Source organism: Vulpes vulpes, chromosome 1 (assembly GCF_048418805.1).
Source record: "Vulpes vulpes isolate BD-2025 chromosome 1, VulVul3, whole genome shotgun sequence".
Classification (NCBI taxonomy): domain Eukaryota; kingdom Metazoa; phylum Chordata; class Mammalia; order Carnivora; family Canidae; genus Vulpes; species Vulpes vulpes.
The window spans coordinates 101,838,852-101,860,516 of NC_132780.1; the positions used below are offsets into that span (position 1 = coordinate 101,838,852).

General features: G+C 34.8%; 1 protein-coding gene and 1 pseudogene across 1 annotated transcript in view; one reads left to right on the plus strand and one right to left on the minus strand.

Annotated features, from left to right (window-relative positions):
• Positions 1–21,665, plus strand: part of EPHA6 (EPH receptor A6) — an 870,413-nt gene that overhangs the window by 532,760 nt on the left and 315,988 nt on the right. The window contains 1 exon segment of the mRNA XM_072721173.1: positions 14,604–14,728. Coding sequence (XP_072577274.1) covers positions 14,604–14,728 — 125 coding nt within the window.
• Positions 7,668–12,890, minus strand: LOC112913649 (cell division control protein 42 homolog pseudogene; annotated as a pseudogene).

The window sequence follows — 21,665 nt, forward strand, 5'->3', positions numbered from 1 at the left end:
GAAAGTTTTTAAGACAAAAATACTATCCACAATTATACTACTAGCTTTGAGGCCACGCCCATTGCATTGAAACCGTCAGGAAGGAAAATCTTTTTCTCTACCCTCTTTTGTTTATTGTTTAGGGGCCTGCACATCAAATTGACAAAAGACAGAATACCAAGAAAAAAGACAGATTTAGTGATGCACACACACAGGAGTTTACAGAAAAATATGTCTCAAGAAGAAGGTTAGAATTTGGGGCTTATGACACATCTCAAAGAAAAGGGGAGGAAGAGAAGGGCACTTGTGGGAAAACAAATGATTTTTTAGAAAAGATAAATGGGCTCTTAGCATAATGAGAGATAGGATAGTTTTGTGACAAGGTCTGTTTAGGTGATTTCTTATTCTGGTACTAACTTCTTCTCTCTGGTGATTCTGGGGGTCTTCTAAATTTGACACCTGAAACCATAAAAGTCCTAGAGGAAAGCATAGGCAATAATTTTTTTGCCATGGTTTGACATCAACCATAGCAACATTTTATAGATATGTTTTCTCAGGCAAGGGAAACAGAAACAAAATGAAACTATTGGGACTACACCAATATATATATATATATATATTTTTTAATCTTTATTTTTTAATTTAATTTTATTAATTTATGATAGTCACACAGAGAGAGAGAGAGAGAGACAGGCAGAGACACAGGCAGAGGGAGAAGCAGGCTCCATGCACGGGGAGCCCGACATGGGATTCGATCCCGGGTCCCCAGGATCGCGCCCTGGGCCAAAGGCAGGCGCCAAACCGCTGCGCCACCCAGGGATCCATATATATATATATTTTTTTTTTTTTTTTTTTTTTTTGCACAGCAAAGGAAACCATCAACAAAATGAAAAGGCAACCTATGGAATAGGAGAAGAGATTTACAAATGACACATCCTGTAAAGGATTAATTTCCAAACATATAAAGAACTTATACAACTCAACACCAAAAAAAAAAAAAAAGAAAAGAAAAAAGAAAGAAAGAAAGAAAGAAAGAAAGAAAGAAAGAAAGAAAGAAAGAAAAAGAGAAAAAGAAAAGAAAGAAAAGAAAAAAAAGAAAAGAAAAACAAAAAGAGTCCCATTAAAAAATGAGCAAAGACCTTAACAGGCATTTTTTTCCAAAGAAGACATACAGATGGCCAACAGACCCATGAAAAGGTGCTCAATATCACTAATCATCAGAGAAATGCAAATCAAAACCACTTGACGGGATGAGCACTGGGTGTTATACTATATGTTGGCAAATCGAACTCCAATAAAAAAAATACATATAAAATAAATATAAAAAAAGTAAAAAAAAAACAAAACCACAGTGATATATAACCTCACACTTTTCAGAATGGCTAAAATTAAAAATATAGAAATAACAAGTGTTGGCAAGGATGTGGAGAAAAAGGAACTCTTGTACACTGCCTGAAGCCGCATATATTCTTTTTTCCTACTTACTTGTGATAAAGTTTACTTTATAAATTGGGCACAGAAAGAAATTTGTGCTAATAAAAATAGAAGGGTTATAATAATTTACTGTAATAAGAGTTACATGAATGTGTGCTCTCTCTCAAAAGATCTTACTGTACTATATTTACCCTTGTGATGATGTGAGATGGTAAGATGGCTATGTGATGAGGTGAAGTGAGGAGAAGGATGTAGGCTGTGACATAGTGTTAGGCTACTACTGACCTTCTGACAACACATGAGGAGGATCATCTGGTTCTGGACCACAGCTGACCACCAGTAACTGAAACCATGGATAAGCAAGCATGGATCATTTCTTAGTGGTTTTATGATAAGGGCCAATTTTTGCCTCTGTGAGAAAAAATTTAGTTTCCCCAAGAAGCAGGGCAAAATTATGTGACTAAAAGCTATAAATATAAATCAAAGAGAAATATGCACAAGTTTTAAAAAAAGCTGCCCATTGATTGAAATTGATCTCTAAGTCAAAGCAGAAGACCATGATAAGAATTATACTAAGTGACATAATTCTAAAACTATTAAAGACAATAGTACACACATTCAGGATGATGTTGAAAATTACTTTAATATTTTATTACAGCATAGGCACCAACCAGAGAGAAGACTGTTGGCTGTAAACCATTGATATGGCCACCATAATGGCATGCGAAATGTCCTGATTTCGACATCAGGTCTTCCTATCTTGTTCTCCTATCATTTTTCCCACACTTACCTAATATAATTTAAATATTCAGGAATTATATGTTGCTAAATGAATTATATGTTGCTGAATGTCATTATCTAGTTTTTGAAATTAATATTACATTTTATGTATGTCTCATATATATTGTGCCATTCATTGCAAGTTAATGCTAAGAAAACAAATTCTATTTGGTTGCATAAACTCACCTTGCAAATGTATAGACTACATTTTTATTGATTTTTATTGACATACTTCTTTCCTTATAAACAGAATTTAGAAAAAACACAGAACAAAGTTATTTAGCATATCATATTATGTTTCAAATGAAGTATAAGAATGCGGCAAAGATTTGCATTATTCATTATGAATAATAATCAATTTCTTTTAGTTTAAAAAAATCTTTGTAATACTGTTAGCTTCTGTAATATATAAGGAACAATGCCATTTGGCTTGTTAAGAAAGTAATCACAAAAATCGAGGCAAAAAGGTATAATCTGCATTGAATGCCTTTGAAGGTACTGTGAGAAAGAACATGAAGTAGAAATTATGAGCTAGGGATCCCTGGGTGGCGCAGCGGTTTAGCGCCTGCCTTTGGCCCAGGGCGCGATCCTGGAGATCCCGGATCGAATCCCACGTCAGGCTCCCGGTGCATGGAGCCTGCTTCTCCCTCTGCCTGTGTCTCTGCCTCTCTCTCTCTCTCTCTCTGTGACTATCATAAATAAATAAAATTAAAAAAAAAAAAAAAAAGAAATTATGAGCTAGCAGCCAGCATGAGAAAACACAGGCTTTTCCTCTTCATGCAGCCAGTGATTTGTAAACAACAATTACTAACTAGAGAAAATGAGAGGAAAACACAGAGCTCAGCCAGGTGTTATTTTACGTCAGTGATTTACTCTGCTATTTGATCAATGATGAGAACAAAATCACCCATATCCTCAGGAAGCCATGAATGTTTCAAAGCAGCTGTGGGAGCACCTGGCTACTTGTCCTAGACAAAGACTACCTCCATCAAGGAAGAATCAAGATTTATTCGTCTCAGCTTCAACCAGAAACAATGCCAATGAATCTGCTGTTGCATCCCATTATTTCTTTAATGAGAGAACAAAAGCAGTTTTACGGTTCCATTTCTGGTAACTTGGCAGGAATACACTTGCATCCTCCTGAATCTGTTGTGACAGGATCATTCAATGTTCTCTCAAGTGGCCAGCAGTATAAGTATTTTCACCCTTTCTATATCTTCTGGAAATACACACACACACACACACACACACACAAATATAGATCTCACTTTCAAAAAGTAAGAGAAAAAAAATTCCCAAACACAACTTTCTAAATTTTTTACATCTAGATTTTATAGAAAACATGAAATCTTCGGATGGATGCCTACAAATCTGTGGAATCCAGCAGAATTTTACTGATCGAGATGTGTTAAACTGTGGCTAGGGAAAGTGGGAGCACCGTATATGGGGTGGAACACATATGACCATGAGGAAAATGCCTTTAGAATTAGTGAAAAAGCAGTTCATCTCGAGAGCACCCTCAAGCAATAACCAAGTAACTCAATATTTTGCTTTTGCTTTTTTTTTTCTCAATCTAAACACTTTTTTTTCAAATAAGATGGTTATATAATGGGAAATGCTGAAAATTTAAGAAACTAGTCCAAGATGAATTTTAATATTATACAAATAAATTATAGCATATCCATTTTGATCAGCACTATAGGTTCAAACTCATATCACTTTCCATCTTATTTTCTGGTGTTTTTATATGTTACATATTATTATTTCCTTACATTAATGTACTCTCATAAAATTGTGGTCATATGCATGGAGTATACGAATCAACTGGGCAGTGCTCCTATGGGATCATAGGGGATTTATAGAATGAAAACTTAAAAGGCAGGATGATTGTCTGTTAAGCCTTGGATCAAGATTTAAACAAGTTTTTTTTTTTTAACAAGTTTTGAATAAAAGAGCTACTCACATAAAAGTTAGATGGTGTGTTTGTGTAACACTGTCCTAGGTCCTATGGAGGGAGGTTCAGATCCTGAAATGCCACAATCACAGGGTACAGTCCATAAGTACCAGACTTAGTCTAGGGCCCATTCCTTCATTTTATGTGGAACTGGGAGTTGCTTCCTGTTTGATTCTATGTCCTCACCTTGAAAATGAGAATAACTGCATCTACAAAGCTACAATGTGTATAGGTGATGTATGTGAAAGAGCATGGGAAGTTGAAAAGTGGAGTATATGATTATATATTCTATAAAGAGGAATATCAAGAGCTTATGATAAAGGCAGTCAATTGCTAGATGTCATGAGGACTAGATAGTAAAGCTTTTAGGAGTTCAGATATCAAAATCAACTCCATTAGAAGTGATTAAAGAAGTCTTAAGCTAGTCCATGGTTCTATCTTAAAGGGAGAAAAAAGGTAATTGCTATGATTTTATCTTACATTTTGAACAATTCCTAAAATGTGAATCTTTCTTCTCAAGTTCCAACGGTTATCTGACAAGTTGTTTCACAGCCCCAAAATGGGACTGAAATGTTCTGGTCTGTTTATGCACCTTAGGTGCCCAACAGCACAGAAAAGGAATTTTTTTTTTGCCTTCTTGAGACATCTAATAAGCATAAGATGTCTCAACCATAACATTTATAAGACTAATTTTCATAAAGCTTCTTGGTTTAAAATACTTTGGAAGCCAATGTTCTTTCATCTAGCTTCCTCTACAATTTTGTATCATCATATAAATTCAAGGATGACAAAAATACAGGGAAAGACTAAAGTTTGATGACTCCTCTGTAAGCTGCATGTATTACTTTATAGCCATAGCTTATAAATCTATTCATATTGGGTTTTAACTTTTTTTGATGTATTAAAATTTTAATTATATAATTTTTAAATATTTTATTTATTTGAGAGAGAGAGAGAGAGAGCACCAGCGGAGGGAGGGAGGGAGAGGGAAAAGCAGACTCCCTCACTGAGCAGGGAGCCCCACACAGGGCTCAGTACCAGGACCCTGAAATCATGACCTGAGATGACTGCAGATGCTTAACCAACTGAGCTTTTCAGTTGTCCCAACTTTTGAATTATATTTCTGAAAACAACTTCACAATATCACATTAGTTACAATTAAGATTAATCTGGCTTTTTGAAATAAAATCATAACCTTTTCAAGTAGTTTCAAAGTTATAGATAATATATGTATTTGTTAATGTAATTTAGGCCTCATTAACTATTGATCAATTGTTAGATTTATTTCTGTTTTTCTCTGTTACATCTAGTTCTTCTAGGCTAGCATGAGAAACCACTATTAATAGCTTGATGTGATCCCATTTAAAAGTGTATATATGCATATATATTATGCATATGTATGCATATATATTCATTATATTTTTAATAGACAGCCCACAGTTCAATTTTATTCAGAGCAAAGGGAAAAAAAAAAAAGCTTTTGATCTAGAAGAAACTCAGCCACAGGTTTGAAATCTATGCTCAAGAATTCTTAGTCCCAAATGGGGATATCACCTATTTGCTTGTCTCTGTTCTCATCATCATGCTCAGAATGAGGGTCAGTCATCTTTATGGTAGATGCACCATCAAATGACCTCTTTAAATATTGCGGAATATTGGATAGGGAAACTAGGTCGTCCTTTACCTTCTCATTCATCCCCAAATCTTCCAACATGGCCTTGATACTTTGCAATTTAGTTATATTATATATAACTTATATTATATTTAGTTATATTATATATAACTTATATTATAAGGTAGTTATACAATTTAGTCATACACTTTATAGGTATCTGCTATTTATAAAAATCTTTTTGAATCATAGCATGAGTGTTGATATACAACTTGTGTTTGTCACCTTATGTATTGACCTTATTTTCTCGTGTCCTCAGATCCACATCATTTTTAAAACAGCTTCGTTAAAATCTATTGTACAGAGTTCTTTCTAGTGTCCAAACTTTTTGTCTTTAAATGTAGCAACAAAATTTGTAGAACTTTATCCATTCATTATATTATTTTAAAGATTTATGATTTGAAAGTGTTATCACTTAGGTACTTCCTTTCCACAATATTAGTTAAAATTATTTTAGTTGTTTATGAATAAATTACTTTCCTGGTCATTTTTTCTTTTCTTTTCTTTTTTTTTTTTTGATGGTATTTAAGTGGGCTTATTTTTTTTTCATATACCTGGAACATGATACAAATTTTGTAAAAGATTTTTATGTATTTATTTATTTATTTGAGAGAAAGAGTATGTGTGTGTGTGTGTGTGTGTGTGTGTGTGTGTGTGTGTGTGTGAGTGAGGGGAGGGCCAGAGGAGAGAGAATATCAAGCGGACTTCACTGATCATGGAGCCTAAGGGAGAGCTCAGTCTCAGGACAATGAAATAATGATGTGAGCCAAACTCAAGAGCCAACTTACTCAACTGACTGAGCCACCCAGGAGCCCATGATACAAACTTTTGATGAATCATCTGAGGCCCAGAAGTTACAAAGCATATTCAAATATGACTATAATATTATATTTTCAATCTATTTATATAATTTTCATATATACTGTATATAATACAGCTCAAATAATAGTACTTTTACCTAGAATAATTTCTAGAAACCAGTTTTCCTGAATTCCTGATTTTAATATATTGAGATGTTATGAATAAGGGAATTGTTTGAAGTTATGCTGAGAAGAGGCACATTCCTGATTTTTCTATAGAGCCAGGCTAACTTTCTGAGATTCTAGTGAATAGCATATGTTAAATTCCTAGAAAATACTGGTACAACATATATCCTTTTACTGAAAATTGGTAGTTAATAATAAGTTCAGCAGAATCTCAGACCGGTCTAATTTGTTGATATTTTTTTCCTTTGTAGTTCAGGGAAATTATTTTCTAGCATCTGTCATATAAACAATTTCGCAAACATCCTGGAATGATATAATAGTCAATAGGAGTGTTTGGCATAAATTACTATAAACAGCAGCCTAAGGACAAGCTTAACAGTGAGCATATTAAATCAGCCAGTCATAAGACTAATAAAATAGAAATTAAAAAGGCACAGATAATGCTGAGAAGAGTTTAAAGATAATGCTTCAGGTCTTACTCTGTATAATTAAGTGCTAACAGTGCTGTACCACTTTGAATTATTACTAATAAAGTGATTTTTTTCACCGTGGCTCCACAGGTAGTGAGAGTTTTCAGTGCACCTATTTCCATAATTTTTAAAACAAAAAAAATCTTTTTTGAAATGACAGACAAAAAATAGTACTAATCACTTTTGTGACAATACACAATTACTCAAATTAACTCGTACTGAGAGAGGGAAAGGGGGACCATACTGATGGGCCTTGCCTCACCAAGTGCGTGTGGATGGGTGCAGGGCATTTGTCATTATTGCAAAAACTAATTTTAATCTTTAGTTTGATTCAATGTTGCTTTTAGTATGATGCTGACACCAGCTGTGTGGAAAGGGCCCTGGAGGGATGTTCAGAGCAGCACACACCTGCGGCTCTTCCTCAGTTCGGGAGGCTCCAGGGCAGCCAATATTGCTTCTTCAAATAACATATTTAGGCCTCGCTGTGTAAGCAGAACACTCCACATACTTGATGGCCTTCAGGTGACGAGCCAGCTTTTCAGCAGTCTCTAGAGTGGTAGGCTTCTGTGTGGCAAGTTTCTCAATCATAGAGGGGTCATCTCGGAGATCAATTTGGGTCCCAACAAGCAAGAAGGGAGTCCTTGGATGGTGGTGAGTTATCTCAGGCACCCACTTCTCCTTCACATCTTCAAAGGAGGACAGAGACACCATTGAAAAACACTAGAAATACATCCGTTTGTGGATCACTTAGTGGTCATTATCTGTCATAATCCTCTTGCCCCGCAGTATCCAAAAGTCCAGGAGTATGTGGCTCTCCGCCAAGTAACTGTGACTGCCTAGTTGTCAAAAACAGTCGGCACATATTCAGATGGCAATTTGCTGTAGGATGTCAGGAGAGCTGTTTTAGCAGCCGCACCTCTGCCCCCAGTGACACACTTAATTGTCTGCCTTGCAAATCAGTTGTGTATTCACTTTAAATATTTCAAATTCTATGATGACCTCAGCTTCTCCACCAGAACGTTCTATTTCCATAGTTTTTCACTTGGTGTTTCAAGCTATCTACCAGCATCACGTTGACATGGGAGGAAAAAGTAGAGTGAGCAAGCTTTGTGTTACCTGATATTAGTATTTCTTTGGGAAAGACTCTTCAAATTCAAAGCTAAGGGCTTTTTGAAATATAGAAGAACCTTAACTTTGGGGGAAAACCGGAAAAAAAATGGTTCTATCTCACCAATTACTTATGGTGGGATAATCAGAAAGAGGAACATCTCTCCCCTTTTTAACAAGAAAGGCAGAGAAGCGAGAAACCTGAAAAATTGTACGTTAAGGAAGGAAAATCTTTAGGACCAGAGTACCCAAAATATTTTTTTCAAAGTATTTTTAAAAGAAACAGATTGAATACTTTTATAAGTAGTAAATATAACAAAATGAATTAGGTAAGTAATAGATAGATGTCTTTTTAGCACTGTTTTGGAAACTTTTTTTTTTCTTAGAAATTTGTTTTTTAAAACCTACTCACAGGCAGCCCAGGTGGCTCAGCGGTTTAGCGCCGCCTTCAGCCCAGGGCCTGATCCTGGAGACCCGGGATCGAGTCTGCATCAGGCTCCCTGCATGGAGCCTGCTTCTCCCTCTGCCTGTGTCTCTGCCCCGCCCTTCTGTCTCTCATGAATAAATAAATAAATAAAATCTTTATAAAATAAAAAAAATAAAGCCTACTCACTTTCCCTACAGAACCATAAATGTATCCCAAATTAAGGCCTTTAAAGTGAATCAGTTGAACCATTTTAAGTTCCTTATTGCTACTATAACAAATTACCATAAATTTATTGTCTCAGGAACAGATATTAATTATCTTATAGTCTGGGTGTCAGAAGTCCAAAATGAGTCCTACAGGTAGAAGACAAATGTGTCAGAAGGGCTGGTTCCTTCTGGGGGCTCTGGCAAGAATTCATTCCTTCCCTCTTCTAGTTTCTCCTGGTTGCCTGCATATTTTGGCTCACAGCCTTCTCCTCTGTAGACAAGTCACCTCCTGCCTCCTTCTTATTACACTTGTGGTTATATCGGGCCCACCTGGATAATAATAATTTTGAGATGGATAACCTTTCCATCTCAAAATCCTTAGCTTAATCAAAAGTGCACAGTCTCTTTTACCAGAGAGGAATATTCACAGGGTCTGGGGATTAGACATGAATATATTTCTGAGCCAGTATTCATCTTATCACAGCTGTCACATGGCTTAGTATACCAGAGTTGTTATTTCCAGGTACAGGAAAAAGACAGAACTTAGAAAGAAAACAAAGCATCAGTTCTGCCATAAGTATGACATGCATATTTCAAACTCATAACCACATTTCAACCACATGGGGCAAGCAGGTAATAATATATATTACCATTGAACTCTGATTCAGGGAAACATCAAGAGAAAAGCACATGAGGCAGATACTGCTAGGATATATTATGTTGTATAAAGCACAGCGTGTTTAATCAACATTTCCAAAACAAGATGTAGATCAAAAATAGTTTTATGCATGCTCTCAGGTTTCAAAAATGTCAATTCACATGATAAACATCACATTGACAAAACTTCATACGTAAAATCATGGTATTGATCACAGCATATCCCTCTCTCTGGCATCTACAGAATGAAGCACTCCTATCTGTTCTTGCTTTGCAACCAAACCCATCAGTTCATTAGCAAAGGAAAAGGGAAAATCAGTCTTAAAAGTCTGTCCTGATTTGCACCTTCTGGTGTATATCATTTACTCATTATGTTATTGTTCTTTGTTTACATTTCGTGATGCCATTGACTATATTTTCCCTAACACACACACTCACATACACACATACACAAGCACACACATCTCTCTGAGAAGGAGCACAGGGAAGAAAAGAAAGGAAAATAATTTTTAAAAAGAGAATGAAAAGGGCTAAAAAAAGGACATGAAGAAGGAAGAGAGGAAGGAAGGAAAAGGGAAGGAAAGGGGATAGGAAGAAGAGAGAGAAAAAAAAGGAGAGAAGAAAGAGTATAATAGATGAGCAAAAGTGAAGACTTAATTCTGTTAATGCTAAACTTTAAGAACCAGGCCCTCGGTTGAAGTTACAGGAAGAAAGCAATGACTCTATGGAAGAATATTTTAGCAATTAGAGATTTTCCAAAGGAAATAGGTGACCTTATGAAGTAGTATACTCTTTACAGCAACCACTGAAGCAAGAAGTGGATAATCAGCTAACAAGGACATGTTGAGAGATTTTCTAGATTGCTGAAAAAAATGTATGGAATGACTTACAAGGTCTATCCTCGTCCTAAGATTCACTTTTAGGATTTTCAGTGTCACAAACATATGTGCGTAGGAGTGTGCTCTTGCTCTCCCTCTATCTCTCTTTTTCACCTAACCACATACACAATTGAATCTTAATTGGAAGCAATATAATTAACTGGAATAATTTACTGTTCTTTCAGATATTTCCATGCAAGCATTAGAAAATACCACTCATTGTAATGTGAATAAAATCTCCTTTGTTCACTAACTCCACTATGTACTTTTCTTCTTTTGCCACATAGTTCTTGGTAAACTACTTGAGATTCAGAAAATGTAGTAATCAGAAAGGTTTGTATTAAAACCATTTTCAAAACTGTGGTAATCTATTCAATAATCATTTATTTTGAAGGTCAAAGCTAAGGTTTTGAAGGCTTAAGAAAGGAGGTATATCAGAAATACAATTCTACTGAAAACTATACTGAATACACAATTCTGTACTCAGGAAACACTGCTTGAGCCTTCAAATTTTTCAGTTAGTCTCTGATCTGTCAGACTCCAGAAGATATTATTTCCCTATTTCCTTCTCTGACTTTTTAGAATCAGAAGTAAAAATCAATAGTTGCCCTTGGTGTTCCAAAATTAGTTTTCCTCATGTGGAGGAATAAATGTGTTTTCCCCTTTAATTTTGTTGGTACTACTGTGTTGTCACAATATGTCAAATTCAGATGTTACATAAACTCGGGTTATTAAAAAAACAAATTTATTAAATATATTCAAAACAAATTTTTGAGGTTTCATGTATTAAAGCCATATTTTAAAATAAAATTCCATATGATGCTAGCCCTCTCAGAAAATAGAAAATGCAGCATTTGGGGTGTATATTGACCTATAAATTGTTTCCCACATCCTGTGCTTTAACTCATTAACTGTTTAAAATGTGTGCCTAGTGTATATTGTGCAGCTCCTTCCAAAAGCAATATATTAATACACAGTATGGCTCAGAAAATCCAAATTACATAAAGCACTTTTCTCTGTAAAATAATTGAACAAAATAAAAAATGTGTGCATAAAGTTTGAGAACTCAAACAGGATAATATTGGATACTTCAACATTAGGGGGATGATCTGATAAAGTATAAACATAATTGAATATTTTATCCATTAAAGTAATAATTATGGAGACAACAAAAATATGAAACAGGATTTTGAATATATGGTTAAAAATATAATTATCTAAAATTATGTATATTTTATGACTATATAAAATATGGATATTTACAAATGGTGTGCAAAAGTGAAAAAATTTTAGAGTTTATATAGTTCTTCCACCCTGAAGTCCATCTATAAGTGAAGAATCTATAACTAGAGTAGTTAGAGAATGGTATAGTTAATAGTACTTCCCAGAGTAGTTAGGGAATAGATTTTCATTATTTCTATTTTATGGAAGTATAGGAAAGGACTCATAAAATCTAGGTGATGTACCTTTACTCTTAATTAACCAGTAGAGAATTGGAAATAGAAAAGATAGTACCTATGTATAAATCAATAGTCATTCTAATATGCTGACATAATTGAATTTATTATCAGTTTTGCAAAGATTATACCATTTGACCTTGAGTGCTAAATAATTATGTGGCAAAATGTAGTATACTGGTAGTATTAGTACTTATGACATTGTACATTAAACTGAAAATTAACCATAAGATGGTATACATGAAAAAGAGATTTTCAAAATTTGTAATGAACTGATATATTTAAGTCAATTTCTAATTTGTATAATTGACCTTAAAGTTATAATTTTTCTATATAGCTTCATTTAATACATTATTATATTACAATTCAAAAACATTAATGCAATTTCCAACAGGAATAAATTTATTAATGGTAGCTTATTAGTAATGAATATGACTCAATGTAAATAGTAAATTATCTGAGCCTTCTTTCATACTCACCATGCTATCCATATCTGTTTTAGGTTATAGCACAAACTTCCATTTTTAGAAATATTTAGTAATTATCACTCATTATTTAGGACATATTGTAGTGCAACAATAATGCTTTCATTGAACAGCTAGAAAGAGTTCTAAATATAATTTCTAGAATAGTTATTTCCTTAGGAGAATCAGACTTGTCATTTTCAAAAGTTTATCCTTAAAAAACAAAGGCAGCATTCAGAAAAAAAAATACTGGAGTCTTTCTTAGAAACTTAATCATAGAGAATCAGTTTTTCAAGTTCTATTCTCACTTCCAATTGGTTCATTTGAATAGATTTCTGGATATTAGCTGGAAAGACACTATGAGTTTACCATTATAGAGTTTTTATGTACCTTCCTTGGTCTGACATCTGTATTTCCATTTCCCATAGGAAAAACAAACTGACCTACTCCTCAATAACATCAAAATAATTATTCATTTGCTTTAACCTTCAACATAAACACATAGATTCAATTTTTTAAATGTTAATTTGCTTTTTAAGCTTTTAACCATTTACAGGGTTCCAAAGTAAATCTTCAAGGGAAGGCAGATTTGGAGACTTTTATCTTCTAACCTTATAGTTTCCATCCTATTGTCTCCCACCCCTGAGGGTATCCAGTGTTATCATTTTTTTATTATTCTTGGGTTTAGCCTTACTTTGCTTTTTATACATTTTTCCCACCTTACTTTATATCCTGAAAAAAACTTCTTTATAGTATTTATGGTCATAGTTCTCTGGTGGATGTAGAATAGTTTATAGTTCTCTGGTGGATGTAGAATAGTTTTTCAATCAGTCCCTTTTTGATGGACAGTTCAATTGTTCCCAATATTTACAAATAAACCTCAGTGAGTAGTCTTGTAAATATGTCACTTTATGTTTCTTCATTGTATCTTTGGGATAGATTCCAAAAAGCCCAACTGTAAATGAACATATAATTTGCCTTAAATTGTTGAATTTCCCTTCATAAAAGTTGTACCATTTTGCATTCCCACTGACAATATATTAAAGAGCTTTTCCCCATAGCCTAGTCAACAGAGATTGGTGTCAAATTTTTGGATTTTTGCCAGTCTGTTTGGTAAGAAATGGAACCTCAGTATATTTCATTTATATTTCTCTTTTTATGAATGAATTTTAACTTCTATGTAAAAACATACTGTTTTTAAAAATTAGAATACTTTAAAATGACTATTTTATTAGAGGAAAGAATGTATGATATATACATGCAAGGGCAATTTCGGAAATTTAATGCAAGTTTAGGTTAGGAGGGATGCCTGAAAGGCTCAGCAATTGGGCTCTGCTTGATTGGGCATGATCCTGGAGCTCAGGAATGGAGTCCTGCTTTGGGCTCCCTAAGGGGAGCCTGCTTCTTCCTCTCCCTCTGTCTATGTCTCTGCCTCTGTGTGTGTGTGTGTGTGTGTGTGTCTGTCATGAATAAATAAATAAATAATCTTTAAAAAAATTAGGTTAGGATTGGGTTGTTAAAACAATGTTATAAAGTGGGGGGGGGAAGGACATGATTCTGAAAATAAACTTCAGAAATTAATTGTTACAATTTTATTCAACTGTCACAGAAATCATGCAGAAGAAATAATTCTCCTGTTGGATGCAATAATTTATGGTTAAGAAGTTTGTGACATAAACATTTATAAAGTACTAAGACTTTATAAAGTACCAAGTCTTGAGGAGAAAGAAAAGCCTATAAATGATCTTGTAATTGCAGAGTATTTTTCTATAGCAGACTTAAATTTTATAATATATGTATGATCCAAGTGTATTATACTTCATGTCATAGCCTAAATCAAAGCCAGTTTATAGGGAAATGCCCTCCTCTAACAAAGACTATGATGAGGAGCTCTGGCTCTCATTCCTGGGCTATTTGAGTTTTCCTGTTCCCTAGTAACGTTTCTAAATATATTTTAATACTCTATTTGGATTAAATAGAGTAGATCCTAAGGCTTTCTTTTTAATCTGACATCAATAATTACTGTCCTCTTCAACAAGAGTTCTGTTTTCCTTGGAAGACAAAATATTAAATAAAGGATTATGGAGAATGATTCCTGCCAATTAATTCTTAGTTATTTTCTTTCCTTTCAGCACCTTCCCTGATAGGTGTGGTAAGGAAGGACTGGGCATCCCAAAATAGCATTGCCCTATCATGGCAAGCACCTGCTTTTTCCAATGGAGCCATTCTGGACTACGAGATCAAGTACTATGAGAAAGTAGGTCTTATTTGGAGCTTCCTAAAAAAACTACATATACATATATGTGTATATATGTATATATTGAGCATGTTGTTATATTATTTTACTTTAAAATCTGTTCTTTGACCTAACCTCATACCTACTATGTCTTTGAAAACCCTCTAATTTACTATTATGCTTATACTTTCTTAATTTGTTTTACATCAGATTATAAAGTAGAAGACACAATATGTTCATTTCTGTCATGACTTACAATAGGGATTTTTTTAATATAGTAAGATGTAGTAACTCCTTCAACATACAGTTTAGTTGACATAACATTGTTTTTGAATTCATTTGGAAGACGTGGTAAAATGGAATTGCTATAACCTAGAAAGAGTTTGTGTAACACATACTGTTTGCTAATGAGTTTAAAGGTATAGTTCACTATAATTTGGAAAGGATGATTTAAAGGATAAGTGGAAATAGCTGATGGATTAAAATTTTTCTTTACATTTAGTTCGGCTGTTTCACTTTTTAAAGAATCTAGCAAGATAAATCTGGTGAATAAATCAACTTAATCTTAATTTTCATTTTTGTCATAAAATTATTCTCAACTACAATATTTTCCCAAGTTATATACTTCCTTACCTTTATTGTATTCACATTCCTCTTTCTGTTTCTCTCCCTTTTTCCTCACCATTATGATATTGTGACTATAGACACACAGCAGACCACAAAGCAATTCTGATATGTCTCATTCTGCTAATACTGCTTTGGAATATTGATAAAGGGAACATTAAATTTAAAAATAAAAATTATATATAATTTCTACTTATATGCTACAGTAAGAAGGAACTTCTTTTATACCAGATGCAAAGGGACATCACAAATAAATTTTTATTTCCTTTGAAGAGATACAGGACAAGAACAGAAATAGAAGTCTCCCTTCTATTCTATTGCTTCTGAGCAAATATAAGTTTGAAAAGGGAGAGGTAACTCAGTAGCCTGCTGTATCTATTTTTGACACTCTAATAATTTCCACATTATGTCGTCAATGAAAACTGTCATTATCATGAACTCCCGGGAATAACTCCATAGTCTAAGAAAGGAGAAATTTACTGAGTTTTAATTGGATTACAGATTCGTACATTAGCCAGGCCAGCATGTGTTCAGAAATCCTGTTGAGCTACCCTTTCAAATGTTATAACCTCTAGCATGCTGTCACAAAATATACATATTTTCTACTAGTTTAAATAGATCTCTGGTATGCAAAAATTCTCATTATTTAAAAAAGCAATGGGCACATATATAAGCAACTTTCCAGAATCAGAATACTCTTCTATATTTTTTGAAGGCTGCATTTTATACATAGAAAATAATTCTCATTTTATAGTCATTTACACTTCATATGTTTGACGATGAAAATAACTTACAATTTCCCATAAGGACAAATCTTACAGATTCTGTAAGATTAAAAAAAGGAACCATATTCATCCAATCGGAATTTCAGAAATCAATAATATTCTGACAGATGGTAATTGACATAATTTCCATGTTTTAATCATAGAATAGGTAGTTATGAAGGAGTCTATTTTGTAAGAAAATGGCAATTATCTACTGCTAATGGAGTTACTAAACATGTAGTAAACATAGAGTTGGAATCCAAGGATTCCTAGTTCATGCCTGTGGCAAAGAAAACTCAGTTACTCTCCCTGTTTCACACTTCACATTTACAAAACGGAAAGGAAAGTATCAACTCTTCCAGTGGGTTGAAAAAGTCAATTTTATAAACAAACCTCCAGATGAAAGGCACACTAAATCAGTATTAGAAATCATTTAATTTAAGGAAGAATTAAGGAAATATTTGACACATAATACAACATTGAACCAGTATACAATAGCATGAGAATTGTATACAAACTAAATAAAAAACATTATCTTTTCATACAAATACACAGTGTATAGACAACTAATCCAAGATATTAGACTATGAAGCCTTTCAGAGAGAACATAAAATGACTGATAGGATTAAAACTCTTCCCAACTATGGCTTCATATTGTTAACTGTGCATTTTACCTATATGCATCTATAAAATGATTTCTACTTCTAAGCAAATATTTTTATAAAACTTATAACTAGAACAACTCTTAAAGTGCTAATTTCCTTTTTTATTAGGAGCCAACCTAAATATTCGGTAAGAAAAGATACAAAGAAATATATGTTCAAATCATCCTAATTTTAGAACATAAATATCCCCCAGGTGTGTATATGTATACATGATTATACAGATACAGAGAAGTGTAGAATGAACAGAGTGTGCCCCATGCTGTCTTGAATGTCGCCTGTTCACTTGAGTGGGATGGGGGACAGAAGTACCTGATGGAGGTGAGAAAGAGGGGGACGTAGCAAGCATAGATAAATATGAATGGGTGGGTGAGTGGATGGATTCAAAATAGATTTGCTTTTTGTCTTAGACCTAGTTGCCCAAAAGCAGACCTGAGACAGGATTTTGTAAGCAAGTGATTAATTAAGAAAGCTCCCAGGATAACTGATATAGAATCGGGAAGCAGGAATGAAAAAAATGCCAGTCAAACTCAGAGTGACCAAAGGGAGCTCCGGAGTATAAATTATATATCAGAGTTTATCCTGTGAAGATAAAGACACTGAGCTGCCATAATCTGGCTCCAGGCAATCATTGGCTACAAATCTTAATGAGATGTGCAGGAAAAACAACAAGAACAACAACAACAACATTGGCACTTCCGGTTCTCTGTATTGACTTTCATAACCCACATTTAGGTCTATAAAGAAAGTGCCAGTTACAAGCCTTTACAGTAAAAAAACAAAACAAAAAAAAAAAAAAAAAAAAACTATAGACACTAGGTGAGACGGGAGAGCAGGAACAGATAAAGGTGATCCATAGGGGTGGTTGCACCAACTATTAGCTAAGGTACTTCTGTGCTCAGGGAACTGTGAAAGAATATTTTATTTAAAGGATTTTATTTATCCATGAGAGACACAGAGAGAGAGAGAAGCAGAAACACAGGCAGAGGGAGAAGCAGGCTCCATGCAGGGAACCCAATGGGGGACTCGATCCCGGGGCTCCAGGATTATGCCCTGGGCCGAAGGCAGATGCTCAGCCACTGAGCCACTAAGTGTCCTGGAACTGTGAAAGAATATTAAGCCTCAGCTCTTTATAATCTTCATGTTCTCTTCAGTCTTTAATATTGGTGCCTCAGTCTTTAACTTACGGCATTTTAAACTTTCTATTTATTTTTTACCGAAGTTTCTCTGTATTGCTAACTCATAATTAATCCACAAACATTTAAGCCATTAATTTACATCATTCTTTCAGGAACTCATGCTATTTTATTAAATTGTCCTGAAGAGCATTGTTCTGTAAAATAGGAAAGAAGTTAAGCTGCTCAGAATGTGAAGTGTCTACAGACACCTGAGGTCAAACAGCATACTGTTGTCACCAGTGACCTTTTCTCGGGGAATGTAGACTATTGGAAAAGGGCCCTGGCCTGAGTGTTCAAAAATTTGAGTTTGGCTCAGATCTTAACTTTCTTAGTCCTGTTTTTTCATTTTTGTCTACTGAAATTAAATGCACACACACATTAAAAAATACTACAGGGAACAGTGTTTTTCACATTATAATTAATATATAAAAATTAAGACTCTATATTGTCTTCATTCTGTGATGAGAGGGATATGGAGAAGAAAACATGTTGTTTGTCGATTATAACTAATTATATATTGTCTCTTGCGTCTCTCCCATTCTTAGTTACTTTTTCCATACTCACAAAGTGTGTCGTTTTTTTAAATTCAAGTGAATATACTTTGAACATGAAAAGGCATTACAATAATGAAGAAAGTCAAATATGTTGCCAAAAAATTCTATTTCATATTTACTTACTAACAAAACAGAGCCCACATAATGAGGGAATTGTTTAAAAAAAAAAAAAAAGACAATTTAGGTGTTACAAACATTTTATTTAATACTTCATGAGGTGGATGGTCTCAGAGAACTGTAAAATGGGGCAGAAGGCAGGAAGCTTTTATAGGTTAAAGAATAAGAACAGAGAAGAGAAAAATTGAAAATAGCTGATTGGCTGAGGCCACATATTTAATCTTATTTGGGACAAGAAGGAAGGAAAGAAGTATAGAGTTGGCTTGGCGTTTGGGGACTGGCTGACTGGATATACTGTATTTTTGGCCCAACAGAGTTTACGTCAACAGGGATACAGAAGTCGTATTGGGTTTGCTGATGTGACACTTCAGGTAGGAGCCACTCCATCTTGGGCCTAGAAAGTTATTTAAGCAAAACTAAGACATTATCTGCTTCCACACCCTCAGTCCCCACCTCAAAAATCTGCAAAGCCTCTTGCAGTCACAAGATACCAGAAATCCCATTGAATATCAAAGATGCCCTTTCCTCATCTCTACTCCTCCCTTCTCTCTTTACCCTTTTTGTTCACATCCTTAATTTTTTCTCTCCCTTTGTCATCTGCCCAAGGCACTTCTCTTTCACCTCTTCCTTGTTCTTTTACTGTATCTCTCAAAGTTAGTCTTTTTTTTTAAAGATTTTATTTTATTTATTTATGAGAAATAGTGTGAGACAGAGACATAGGCAGAGAGAGAAACTGGCTCATCACAGGGAGCCTGATGTGGGACTCGATTCTGGGTCCCTAGATCTCACCCTGAGCCAAAGGCAGACGCTCAACCACTGAGCCACCCAGGCATCCCGGTTAGCCTGGTTAGTCTTTTTTTTTTTTTTTTTTTTTAAGATGTATTTATTTATCTGGGAGAGAAAGAGCACAAGCAGGAGGGACAGAGAGAATCTCCAGCAGACTCCATGCAAGTGTGGAGAATGACCCAGGGGGCGATCTCACGACCTCAAGATCAGGACCCAAGCCGAAACCAAGAGTCAGATGCTTGACCGACTGAGCCAAAGTCAGTCTTGATTAGACTCATTCATGTATGTGTCTGACTCTTGCACAATTCTGTGAGCCCCTCAAGAGAGGAGGCCATTTCTTGCTTGGCTTTGTCACCCAATGCTCAGTCAGTGCCTAACATGGAAACAGCTTGCTCTCAGTCATATTCTGAAGAGGTTAGTAAAAATCTTCTCCTTCAGAACTCATATGTAGGAAATTGAGAAAAGACACGCAGCCACTGTGAGATTACTCTAGCAATTTAAAAAAACACAAAGAAAGCAACCCTCCAGAACTCCCTGTTTCTACCTATTCATTACAAAGACCCATACACATACCTCCATCAGCTAAAAGGATGTTCTGTTAATAAGTAGAATGTAAGCCCTGGAGGGCAAGAATTTCCTCTCTCCTTTCACATCCCCAGCACTCCGAAAGGCACACAGTTAATAATTCATGGACAACAATATTTGGCTAGTTACATTCTAGGTACTTTTAAAAGTGTTTCGTGGATTGAATAATTCAATCCAAATAACAGTGCTTTGAGATAAATACTATTAGTCTTCCCATTCTACAGATGAGGGAACGAAAGCACAGCGGCGGTCTGTAACTTCATCAAAATCACACAGCCAGTAAGTGGTTGTTAATGCTGGCCTTGGTATGTGCATCACAATTGGATGTCTCAAAAAAGTCAATGCTTTCTGCTGATGCTGATTTTCTGGGCTCCTGGAGGCCAAACACTTCATTACTCTCCAATGCCCATTTTGCATCTGTAAAATGGCAGCGATAAAACATACCTATCTCACCAGGGTGCTGTACAACTCCACTAATTACCAACTGGTAGCTCATTTTGCAAACATGAATCCCCCATAACATTTCATTATTCTCACATCCAGTATTTAAAGACACTGGCAACTGGTAAAGTCTTTTCCTTAAAGTTCTCTTCTTAATTTTTATCACAGTCAGCACTTTTTAGATTTTTGTTCAAGAGGACTCATCATGAGAAAGGAAGCATTTCTTATATCTACATGGTCAGTAATTATCTACATAAAATACTGGATTAATATCCTGCCATTATTTCACCTAGTTTACCCCTGAAGTACCTATTAGTTTTGTACAGAATTATATAATTTTGTGTAATGAGAACAGTGTATTTAAGACAAAAAAAGGGTGAGGAGAATGGTAGGAAACTTTGGATTATGTTATTTTCATCTCTCAGGAGTGATTTAAGGCAGCCTCTTTTGAGAGAAGTTTGCATTCATGATGTCCTTTGTGAAGTCACATACTTAATACCAAACTTAATAGAAGCCTCTTTCTTTCCCCTCTCTTATTCTACTTTCTCAAGATAGTTTTTTCCCAGATAACAATTCAATAAATATTGCTCTTTTTCCCTAAAGATATATAATCAGTAAATCTGTGTCTTTATTTGATTAAAAATACATGAGGAAATTATTGAAGAAATAGTCAACTGAAGAAAGAAAACAAAATCGTCCTTTTTTTATGAAATGCTCAGTATACATTCCTCATTTTCTTTTGTTATATTTCCTTCACGTTGGTATTTGCCCAAGGGAAAAAGAGAATTTCCTCTTCACTCCCATGAATACTACTCTTACCTTAATGTACTCATCAGACACAGAAACATATCACCTTCATTCTTTGCAGCCTCCTTCCCTGGTGGCATTCTCTAACTTGTACATTTTGCAATCTAAATGTGAACTTGCGTGTTAAACCTAAATGTGGTTATTATATAGGAACTAAGAAAAGTGTGATTGAGGAGGGCATTGCAGGTTATGGTTCTTTTGATTGAAGGTGGGTTGTTGGTATGGGGAGTGGGACAAGGATTCACATTGGAAACAAGCTCCCAGGGAATGCTAGCAGTACTGCTCCAAGGACCATGCTTTGAGTTGTACGTCTCTGGAAGCCCTGACTCTCCATTACCCCACTTTATCCAGTGTGGAGAGAGGGAAGATGATCACAAACCTCTAAACATACTCGTGGACTTAAACACTGCACCATCGTTAGAGGCTAAGACCTCTATAGA